The 12,500-nt window shown below is 42.5% G+C and overlaps 1 protein-coding gene across 1 annotated transcript in view; it reads right to left on the bottom strand.

The window, feature by feature from the left end:
* Nucleotides 1–4,488: 4,488 nt before the first annotated feature.
* The window catches only part of LOC138977871 (uncharacterized), a 58,218-nt gene continuing 50,206 nt past the window's right edge, over nucleotides 4,489–12,500 (bottom strand). The window contains exons 8-9 of the mRNA XM_070350477.1: nucleotides 6,265–6,359; nucleotides 4,489–4,722 (exon numbers count right to left, since the gene is read on the bottom strand). Of these exons, the coding sequence (XP_070206578.1) occupies nucleotides 4,567–4,722; nucleotides 6,265–6,359 (251 nt within the window). The 3' untranslated portion in view covers nucleotides 4,489–4,566. The remainder of the gene's footprint in view (nucleotides 4,723–6,264; nucleotides 6,360–12,500) is intronic.

The raw sequence follows: 12,500 nt of genomic DNA, 5'->3' as shown, positions 1-12,500 counted from the left end.
GGAGTAACGAGCTGATCCCATATAAAACGACACTGTATTATATATTTTACAATGTACAAAACACAAATTTGATTAAGAAAATATTAAATAGCGGCCCAGTTCTAAATCATTTGGAACTGTGGCCATTTTTCTTCTACTGTACTCTTTGCTACACGCACCATTCTGCCAAATACGAACATTCTGTAATGATTCATAATAATTATTGCCTAGCTGGTACAAATAAACTTGTTCATGGAGAGATAGATGAAACAGCTGAATACCTGATTATTTGAATCTGCGGCCATGTATAGTTTTAAATAATTATGTCAAGTTCTCTACTACCCACACTGTTTCGCGTTATGCGAGCATTCTGTAATGATTCATATTTTGCTTTGGAAATTCTGAACAAGGAGAAATAAGAAAGTAATTTGAGCGAACGCAGATATTGCACACATTTATCACAATCATGTTGACACAGTGCGTGTGACACAGGGCTCCCCATAGTGCGCGTCCCCGCGTCCTATACGCACTATAGAAGCCGAAAACACGTACTAGAAATATATGAAGAGGGTCCCTGGACGCACTAGATTTTAAAAGAGCGGGTCCTGGGACGCACTAAATTTCCTTTATCGTGCGTACCATAGATACCATTTTTAGACTGCAATCGACACTTCGCAGTACACTATACGTCACCACAATGTTTGATAAGTACACTGGGACTTTTCGGCTTTTGGACCCTCGGGACCCTCTAAAATACTGCAGTGGGGGTCCATGGACCCTCTAAAATTTAAAAGTAGGATCCCGGGACGCACTAGGAGAGGCGTCCGTGGGGAGCACTGTGACATAATAGTTGACTGAAGATGTTAGCCCCAGAGACCCAAGATTTTTGTTCTGACTGGCATACAAACCTAGCTCCTTGGCTGTAGGAAGAATGAAACTAAGAAATACAATGACAAAACACAACATACAAGCTACAACAACTGACCCAAAACGGAGAACATCAACACCGGGGGAGGCAACCATTTTGTTGCACATCAAAAGGCATCATAAAGCGGTTGTTTCCCTTTTCTGAGTATATTTGTTTGATGATAGCAAAGTACGTACCTAATACGTATTATGGCAGTCAACCGGTCAACTATTGGCGTACCCTGTGTGAAAATACTCATTCATTATCCATTTTCATATGAAGAAATCAAACTTCGCCATTCTAGTGAGGAACAGCTCCTGCAACGTGTGTGATACCAAACGCCCAAACCCGACTTTCGGTCCCATTTTGTGCACAAGGGAGGTGAGTGCTTACAAAGTAGTGGAGGGTACTAGTGGTAAATATTATCTTTAGTGTTTGATAAATGGCATATTTTATTTTCAGTGATAAAACAGTAAACAATGGCTGTTATACAAATCAAGAAGAGCGAGTACGGTGGGGTGTCTTCTTTTGCAGGGGAACTAAACGCTCCTGGCTTGAGCGGAAGAACCGCAGTTATAGTTCCTTTGTCTTACACGTGAAACAGGGGAAAAAAGAAGAACATTTCATGTGGGTATTGCAGGTGCACTTATTGATTTTAGTCACCAATGACCCAGTTGGCCTCTGAGGGTAACAAATATATCCAAAAAAAGACGCGTAAGGCAAAATTACTACATTTAGTCAATCTGTCGAACTCACAGAATGAAACTGACCGCACTGCATTTTTTTCTCTCGCGATGACAACGCAGTAAAATCGACAAGCCAGTATAGCGTAATAGCGTTTGCGCTTAGCAGGATAGCGAGCTTTTTTGTATCTCTATTCTTTTTAACTTTCTGAGCTTGGTTTTAATCCAAACATAACATATCTTTATGTTTTTTTAATCAGGAACTGACAATGAAAAGGATGAAAATGTTTTTAAAGCGATTTCTGAAATTTTAATTTTAATTAGAATTTTCATAGTTTACATTTTTGGAGCTTGTTTTAATCTAAATATAAAATATTTATATGTTTTTGAAATCAGGAAATAATAACAAATAAGGTGAAATAAATGTTTGATCGATTGCTAAAACTTTAATTTTAATTGCAAGTTTCAGATTTTTAATGACCAAACTCATTAATTATTTTGTTAAGCCGCCATGCTGAAATGCAATACCAAAGTCCGGGCTACGTCGAAGATTACTTAACCATAATGTCAAGCTATTTGATCAAAAACTGAGGGTGTGACAGTGCCGCCTCAATTTTCACACAAAACCGGATATGACGTCATCAAATACATTTATCGAAAAAAAGAAAAAAATGGTCTGGGGATATTGTAACCATCTCATGGGAAGTTTTATAAAAATCGGTCCATTAGTTTTCTTGGAAACGCTCTACACATACACACACACGCACACACATACACCACGACCCTCGTCTTGATTCCCCGTCTATGTTAAAACATTTAGTCATAACTTGACTAAATGTAAAAATGACAAAATAATTAAAATGTCAAAAGGTATGGAAACCACCTTTGACATAAAAAAACAACTCACACTTCACAACAATTCAACAGAGTAACCCATTGAATTCAGATCAGTTTGTACACACACACACAGACACATCATCACGTTACATGAAAAAAGCCAAACTGGAATGTAAGAGACACTGAAGGGAAATTAGAACACATCCAAATAAAATATGTATACAGTCGATGCCGCTTAACATCAAGAAAATGGTGCTTGCTTTGAACCGTCATCTCCTTGACCCAAATTGGCTCCTGGTGGTGAGTTATAAACCTTGAATCCTTGAATTTTATTCTCTGTCTCTACGGACCTACCTTAACTCATTGTCTCCCAGGTACGGATATATTCGTATCCACTCATATGCCTCTGTCTGACCAGGTATGGATATAATTATCCGCTCAGACTGTTGGCTTCAGGCGCTTCCTGTAACGTCAATCTAACGCCTGCATTTCAGCGTGTTGGTACACAGTTTCTACGCAGTTACTACAATTCTGAGTGACCTGCTGCAGCACAGCTGGTCTCGGCTAAAAATAAAATTGGTCAACATAGGTGGGGTAGAAAGTGTTAAGACTGATACATCACTTGACAACATCAGACGTGGTTCTTGCAAGCTAATGTCTCTTTGTTTGCTTATAGTAGCGTAGTATCCAACACGAAAAATGCTCTTATTCTGTACGAAACCCACCACGGATTCTAATGATTCACAGCATGGTTTGCACGAGATTTAAAGCATCCGTATGCGACGTCGACTGTATAATGATATTGCAAGCAATGACATCGTAAAAGTTCACTTCCCAAGACTGTAAGGCAATTGAGACATATTGGCATGACATTGATGGACAAAACATTCAGACAAATTGCACATCAATGCAAAAATATAAATTTTTGAAAATGTTACGAAAAAGTAAAAACTGGAAACGTCCACTTGTGAGTATTTTCATATGCAGTCAAATATAATTTAAAGTTCAGAATAGGGTGCTCACTGACACTCAAGACTGGACACACAGTTAAATACATCCGCTCACTTGCTGGTATTTGCAAAATCGTGCACAAACAAAAAGGTGCATGAACTTTGGTGAATATAATAACACACAAAAAGGGTTTCATGAAAATTGTGATCAAGCATTTTCCCCAAAAAAGGTTAATAAATTATTTTTAAAATGGAGGTAAATTATTAAGAGAGTCTGCTATAAGGTTATCGCCTCCTAGGACGTGTCTGTCTGACACTCGTTTTGTTGAGAGAGAGAGAGAGAGAGAGAGAGAGAGAGAGAGAGAGAGAGAGAGAGAGAGAGAGAGAGAGAGAGAGAGAGAGACACACACACACACACACACACACACACACGCACACAGACACACACACTCACACACACACACACACACACACACACACACACACACACACACACACACACACACACACACACATACACACACAACCTCACTATGCAACATTCGAAAACGTAAAATTCAGAATGAAACATGAATATCCAACAAAAATAAAGTATTAAACAAAACCCTTCTTTGAATAATGCATAACCATATGCTTGTCAATGTGTGTAGCCTAAGCCATAAGTACAAACTGTGCGATTTGCGTGCGCGTGTGTGTTTATACTTGCATGCGTGAATGCTTGTTTGATTATAACAGTCTCTTCTTGTCGATAATAGCAATCGAGACTTACAGCGTCTTCAATGGTGGTCATAGCATGACAAATTATACAGAAAGGACAAACAAAACACTCGTTTGGGGTATCATCTTATAACATCGTCACCCATGTAACAAAATAACGCATTGTGAGCGTTTCTGGCAGAAGCAAAGTTATCCAAGTCAAAAGCGAATGCATACCAGAACTCCTGAAAACAACAACAACAACAGCAACAACAACAACAACAACAACAACAGCAACAACAACAACAACAACAGCAAAAGCAAAACAACAAAAACTGCGCCACAACAATAAAAACATAGAGAAATCCTGATAGTTGAAGAACTCCCCCACCTCCCCCCCACCCCACCCCCAACCCCCACCCTCTCCCATCCCATCCTCGTCATCCAATCTGTTTTTGGATAAATAAACAAATACATCTAAAAAAAAAAGAAAATACATGCTATGAAATGAAGGTCAACAGTCGAGTCTCCCTCCTTGGTCATGGCCTTGTGTTTTGCTGATTCGCCGGAAGGTGACGTCATTGAACTTCCGGCAATTAGGCATGCAGGGTAATGACTTCTCAAAGCCCTCCTTGTCGAGAAGCCAGTAGGTCTCCATCTGACCTTTGCCCTGTTAAAAGAAACACACAACTAGAATTAGATCTAAGAGACAAAGGGAGGTAAAGGCGCTAAATAGAGACATCGACAGTAAGTGAGTGTGTGTGTGTGTGTGTGTGTGTGTGTGTGTGTGTGTGTGTGCGTGTGTGTGTGTTTGTTTGTGTGTGTGTGTGTTTTGTGTGTTTGTGTGTGTGTGTGTGTGTTTGTATGTGTGTGTGTGTGTGTGTGTGTGTGTGTGTGTGTGTGGATGTGTGTGTGTGTGTGTGTGTGTGTGTGTGTGTGTGTGTGTGGATGTGTGTGTGTGTGTGTGTGTTTGTGTGCCATGAGAGACTGCTTAGGATTTTTAGATGTGTTTCAGTGCAACCCTCAATTCTTAGTAAAGGTGATACGGTTTAGTGTTGTTAGTTTTAAGTGCAATTCTTAACTCTTAATGTCTGTATTCGCCTGACACGGCATGACAATGTTCCTTGTTATTATAAGGGCAGTAACATTTTGAGTCTTGAGAAAGAAAATTCACATTGCGAATAAGAAACTATTAATCTGCTGGTCTGAAGAGAGGCCGGCCGCGCAACAGCTGGAGACGAGACACTGAAGCAGAGATCAACAGGCAGGGGAAGACCTGGAGCCAGATCGAAAGGGCAGCCCAGGACCGTGTCGGATGGAGAATTGTCGTCGATGGCCTATGCTCCCCCGGGGGTTCATAATGGCCTAAGTAAGTAAGTAATCTGCTGGTCTAGTTTCTTTACCGTCCCCCTCCCCCTCCCCATCCTGCACAAAAACAACCCTACTTATTACCCAACATTAACAACGACGGGCGGGGATGTAGCTCAGTCGGTAGGGCGGGGATGTAGCTCAGTCGGTAGGGCGGGGATGTAGCTCAGTCGGTAGGGCGGGAATGTAGCTCAGTCGGTAGGGCGGGGATGTAGCTCAGTCGGTAGGGCGGGGATGTAGCTCAGTCGGTAGGGCGGGGATGTAGCTCAGTCGGTAGGGCGGGGATGTAGCTTAGTCAGTAGCTCGCTGAATTTGTATCCAGTTGGCCGCTGTCAGCGTGAGTTCGTCCCCACGTTCGGCGAGAGATTTATCTCCCAGAGTCAACTTTGTGTGCAGACTCTCCTCGGTGTCCGAACACCCCCGTGTGTACACGCAAGCACAAGACCAAGTGCGCACAACAAGATCCTGTAATCCATGTCAGAGTTCGGTGGGTTATAGAAACACGAAAATACCCAGCATGCTTCCTCCGAAAACGGCGTATGGCTGCCTAAATGGCGGGGTAAAAACGGTCATACACGTAAAATTCCCCTCGTGCAAAAAACACGAGTGTACGTGGGAGTTTCAGCCCTCGAACGAAGAAGAAGAAGAAGAAGAAGAAACAACGACCATCTTATCTAACTGGGATCACACTTGGATCATTTTTAGAGATTCATACATCCTGGAACGTTTCAAATAAGTAGCGTAAAACCGTCTTTAAAAAAAAATTAAAAAGCCGTCAGAAACCACAAACAAGGAAAGAAGATGTTATAATGGAGGAGCAGAGAAACACAACATGTGCGCCTACCTTTATTTCTATGAAACCCCTAGGTTCCATTGTGAAGTCTACGTCCATAGACAAAATGGCATGGTAAGTACCGCGGCTCACCTGAATTTTATCCGCTGGAACAAATATAAATAATGTTTAAATAAAAGTTCATTGAGAAAAAAAGAGAAGACAGAGATATACAGATAGATAAATAGATAGATAGATAGATAGATAGATAGTTAGATAGATAGATAGTGTGTGTGTGTGTGTATGTGTGTGTGTGTGTGTGTGTGTGTGTGTGCGTGCGTGCGTGCGTGTGTGTGTGCGTGCGTGCGCGCGTGAGTGTGTGTGGGTGTGGGTGTGCGTGCGTGCGTACGTGCGTGTAAGAGAGAGAGAGAGGGAGAGAGATAAAGAGAGAGAGAGAGAGAGAGAGAGAGAGAGAGAGAGAGAAAGACAGAGAAAGAGAGAGAGACAGACACAGAGACAGAGACAGAAAGAGAAAAGCATGACCACCCAGTGCCATATCTCACCAGCTTCAGTCTATGAAATTCCCCCTCCCCAGCTCCCCCATCCCAGCCCCAATTCCATCTCCCTCTACGACCTTCCATTTAGAAATAACTACTCCGGCTCTGTCTGCCCATTGTAGACAGCGCTCTTCTTCTCCTCTCCTTATCTGTGTTGTGTCGGCTCTGTCTGGCCATTGTAGACAGCGCTCTTCTTCTCCTCTCCTTATCTGTGTTGTGTCGGCTCTGTCTGCCCATTGTAGACAGCGCTCTTCTTCTCCTCTCCTTATCTGTGTTGTGTCGGCTCTGTCTGGCCATTGTAGACAGCGCTCTTCTTCTCCTCTCCTTATCTGTGTTGTGTCGGCTCTGTCTGGCCATTGTAGACAGCGCTCTTCTTCTCCTCTCCTTATCTGTGTTGTGTCGGCTCTGTCTGCCCTGGGTAGACAGCGCTCTTCTTCTCCTCTCCTTATCTGTGTTGTGTCGGCTCTGTCTGGCCTGTGTAGACAGCGCTCTTCTTCTCCTCTCCTTATCTGTGTTGTGTCGGCTCTGTCTGCCCTGTGTAGACAGCGCTCTTCTTCTCCTCTCCTTATCTGTGTTGTGTCGGCTCTGTCTGCCCTGTGTAGACAGCGCTCTTCTTCTCCTCTCCTTATCTGTGTTGTGTCGGCTCTGTCTGCCCTGTGTAGACAGCGCTCTTCTTCTCCTCTCCTTATCTGTGTTGTGTCGGCTCTGTCTGCCCATTGTAGACAGCGCTCTTCTTCTCCTCTCCTTATCTGTGTTGTGTCGGTTCCAACCGTTTGCCTCAGCGTATTTCTTCCGTGCAACCTGTCTCGTGCATGTGCCCTTCCGCCCACTCTGTTATACCCCCATTCCACACAACCGTTTTAGCTTCCAATCCCAGCCGTCCTGAGGACGGCTGCCACAACAATGAGACGCTGCGCAAACGGCCGTTTTTGTCATCTTTGAGCAGCGTTTGTCCATTGTGGCAGCTGTCACGGAAGCTAGAACGGATGTGTGGAATGCGGGTATGACAAATCAGTGTGTGAGAGCGCTAGCGTTGCGTTATCCTTGCGTTAAGTTCCATGAACGATCCATGAGTACCGTTGCCGATGTGTTAAGGTTTCATTACCGTTCATTTTGAACGGGCGGGGAATGGGTAACATTTTGAACATGCAGCCCGAACTCACCCGTCCGAACTGCTCCTACCGTTCAAAGGAGTTCCGTTAACGTCCATTGGTGTTCCATTAAGGTCCCCTCCCCATCCCTCCCATTCCCGTGCCGTTCCTTGGTCGCTACGGGAACGGGACCTAGAACGGATGTGTGGAATGGGGGTATTCCTGTCTTTATAGTATCATTTCTTCCGCCTTAAACTCTTTATTTGGCCCAAGGTTGTCAGGCTTCTATTTCAGGTCAAATACAGCTGTTGGAAAAGACCACACAAGAAATGTTCGTATGCATATAACTTAAAACTATAGTCTTTAAAACGACCCTGACACCTATGACGTTTTCTTGCAGCGCAGTGGTCTGCCGAATCAGGAAGTGTAATTTATACGAACGTATCGCATTTCTTCTTGCACGAGGAATGTTATTGAAATAATTGCATTATCGCTTTCTCAGTATGAACACATTACAAGACAGAAACCAAATAAATATCGGTCTGTGACACCGACAAATATCAGTAAAATATACCGCGTTTTTATTTGCTGGTTAAAAAATACATGACACTTTTTTTCTGGTTCGATGCATGGTACAAATGTCAACTCATGTTTTAAACAAAGACAAATATTGGCGTGATAGGAACTGTCTGGAGATCTTTTCTTCGATTTGCTTTGATCTGTGATGTCCTTCAAGTCTAGTATTGCTGATCTGGGAGAAACCTCCAGTTCATTTTGATTTGTTTTGTGGTCACAGTTATATATACTTTTTCTTGCCTTAAGTGATCGATTTGCTGCGTAAGTTTATGGAATTATGTAGAAGAGTGTAACAATTAAACGTGCAATTAAATATTACGCATTTGAATCCATTACCTTAAATAACCATCGATGTTAATGTCCGTCGATCGGGTTAGATAATCATTCATTCACTCTTTCCTGGTAATAGTTGACATGAAAAAATAGTTTTATTTTGTAATCCTTTTTTTCTATAGAAGGCTTTCGAAAACTACAAATTTATGGTATGTTTTCCGTCAAAGGAAGTTTATCATAGCACACTGCATCTGGTTTAAACAAAACTTTATTCAATTATTATTATGACAAAAACAATACATAGTTTTTAGGATAACTAACTCAAGCATATAATGCTTATTTCAAGTAATCCTGCATGCTATGTACATAACAAAGGTTAGGCCACCAAAAATAAGTTGTATGTTTCTGGTCACCCGACCCTACCTAGTTTTTTCCCGCCGACCCTAGATTTTTTTTATTGCATTTGCAAAAATAAAGCCCAAAAAATGCGTCAAAACGAAAGTAACAGACGGCAGACGACACAAGGGGGATAACCCCGGATCCCTTTTGTCTCATTTGTTTTGTAATGTGTTGTCTTTCTCTTTGTATAGTAAGTCCAGTCTCTTTGCGTCACTGTATAGTTATTTTATACCCTGACCAAAAAAACAAAAAAACAAAAAAAAATCCCTACCTACCTACCCTATTTTTTGTAGCCATGTTACCAGAAACATACAACTTTTTTTGTTGGCCTTAACACTGCATCTCATATATTCACATGAGACAGACAGACACACCTACAGACAGACACACAGAGAGACAAACAGACAGATAGATAGATACACAAACAGACAGATAGATCACCCTGACAAGCATTATGTGTCCTACGTTCTACGTTTGAATCATGTGTACAACATTTTCTCCGTTGTCCATCTCTCTCTTGATTTCTTTATATCCCATCCTTGCCTATCCGTTTTCTTGCAGGACAAAAAAAAGATGCTAGAATTATCTTAAAACTGATGCCCTGTGTAATAAAGTGCATCTTGTCTTATATGTGACACAGGCCAGAAAGAATTCTGATCGATATATTACCGATAATGTCACGCAATGTCAGATTCCATCTGTGTGGATTGTTTCTTCACTAGCCAAGAGTCCTTTGCGTGGTATTTGTTCGCTGTCGTGTTGGCATAGCGCGAGTGTTCATCAGTGTCTGTTCAAACACAATTTAATCTGATGGCCAATTATTTGCGTACCCTTATTTTGTTATTTTAGCGGGGCGATTTGCATCCCTTTGTTTGAATCACGTGATGTTTACTGCATCTGTTGTTCGTGTTTGGTGAAATTGGGGCTAGGTCAAAGAGTGTATGTCTGAATTTACAGTGGTTGTATTGGTTTATTGTACATAGACTGAGTATCACATCAGTGATGGATGTTCCATATGTTGTATTCATCCTTCCAGGCCATGTATTCTTAGCGATATTTTGATCAATGGTCTTCATCTCTTTGGCAGCCATTGTGTGACCAGCGTTTGGTCATTCCGTGAATATCAATAAAAGGGAGAGAGGGTGTTGGGAGAGTGGAGAGAGAGGTGTAGAAAGTTAGAGACAGAGAGAGGGAAATATAGAGCTGGAGAGAGAGAGAGAGAGAGAGAGAGAGAGAGAGAGACAGAGAAAGAGACAGACAGAGAGAGACAGAGACAGAGAGACAGAGACAGACAGAGAGAGAGAGAGAGAGAGAGAGACAGAGAGAGAGACAGAGAGAGAGAGACAGACAGAGAGAGAGAGAGAGAGAGAGAGACAGAGAGAGAGAGAGACAGACAGACAGACAGAGAGAAAATGACAGAGAGAGAGAGAGAGAGACAGACAGAGAGACAGAGACAGAGAAAGACAGAGACAGAGAGAGAGAGACAGAGACAAAGCGACAGAGAGAGACAGACAGAGGGAGCGGAGGTGGGGGGGGGGGGGAGGGACTCTGCAAAGCAATCTTATAGAACGTAAAGATACAAACAACGGAGAACAATTCAGAAGTTCATCCTCTTCTTCATTTTATTGCTGGTGCACACTACCCCTCAACGAGACAAGGGCAGAGACATTACAGTATCCCAGGAGAGACATTACAGTATCCCAGGAGAGACATTACAGTATCCCAGGAGAGACACAAGAAGGAATAAGGATCTCAGACAGCTAGACACGGAGCTGGGAGTTCAATGTTTCAGACAGAACCGATGGCAGATACAAGAGGCAAGAACAACTCCTCTAGAAACCCCGTTGGGGGTACACAAACGGGGATAGTAAGAATGGGAGTAATGTCAGTTATATGGAGAAACGGTCAAATACAAAGATACCTTACTTCTGGTGTAAGCTACAGTCGAACCTGCCATGGAGACCACCTGTCCATAAAGACCACCTGTCCATAAAGACCAACTGTCCGTAAAGACCACCTGTCCGTAAAGACCACCTGCCCATTAAGACCACCCCAAAGGATCCCCGACGGTTTTTACGACTATATAAATCACCTGTCTAAAGAGACCACCTGTCTAAAGAGACCACCTGTCCAAAGAGACCACCTGTCCAAAGAGACCACCTGTCCAAAGAGACCATCTGTCCAAAGAGACCACCTGTCTAAAGAGACCACCTGTCCAAAGAGACCACCTGTCTAAAGAGACCACCTGTCCAAAGAGACCACCTGTCTAAAGAGACCACCTGTCTAAAGAGACCACTTTTGCTCAGTCCCTTGGATGGTCTCTTTAGACAGGTTCGACTGTACCATGTAAATCTCCACAAACGGGCGCAATGGCCTAGTGGATAAGACGCCGTGTGAAGTCAAAGACTGACCAACACTCACATTTAATCGGCTGGCCAAATTTGTGTGCGTTCAATAGTAAAAATAGATGGAATTAGAACTCAAATGCATGGGTACATCAATGTTACTCATATTTTTGACGAAAATATGACATTTGACACAGTTCCTGACAAAATCAAAACATATTAAACTGATTCTATCAAGATAAGTTTTGTGTGAATATTTGTCTGTTCACTTAAAAGACCGTTGGGTCGAAATATCTGTGAATGTATCGTTTTGTCAACAACAAACGTTCCAACAACCTACCGTTCTTGTTTTTTTGATTTTACAGTTCTCGACAGACATTGTTCACATCGTAAAAGGCTGCATGCTAGTTTTCCCCGCGAAAGCCTAGACCAATCCAAGGTGATTTCGAGATAGTTTACACGAAAAGAAAGGCAAATATATATATATCTCTTGGGACAAGTTAGTCGGAGCGCTTTTCCCCATAGGAAGGAAGGAGCGAGAACACTTCGCACTACATTGCCAGACGTTATTGATTTCATGGTAAAGAGGACAGGGTCAAGAAAATGATAGTCTTCTGTTATTGAACTGCTCTTGCTGAGGGTCTTTGGAAGGAAAGATCTTTCCCAAGGTTTTCCTTATTTCAGCCCGAAGTTGACTTCGCGGAATCTTTTTACCGACATTTCAGTGCCAAAGTTTCGTGCGGCAAGCTTCGCGAAGCCGTCTTGGCCCAATGAATACCATGCTTTACTACAAGTTCAACAACAACAACAACACAATAGGTGTTGTGTGTCTTGTTGGTCGACTTAAAAAGACCGATAGCTTGACATTACGGAGATTTAAGAAACGAAACGTTGGGACGTTTCGTTTTGAAGTTGTGGTAAACGTCATTATTTCGGGGGTCTCTCGCTGGAAAGGTGAAGGTCAACTGAAACGGAACGTGGAACGTCAAAACGCAGTCACGTTTTCCACCCCCAAAAAACGAACAATATTTCGTCAACTTTTGTGAGTATTTTTGCACACTAACAGT

The sequence above is a fragment of the Littorina saxatilis genome, linkage group LG10, assembly GCF_037325665.1.
Source record: "Littorina saxatilis isolate snail1 linkage group LG10, US_GU_Lsax_2.0, whole genome shotgun sequence".
NCBI lineage: Eukaryota > Metazoa > Mollusca > Gastropoda > Littorinimorpha > Littorinidae > Littorina > Littorina saxatilis.
This window is presented reverse-complemented; position numbering and strand designations above follow the sequence as displayed.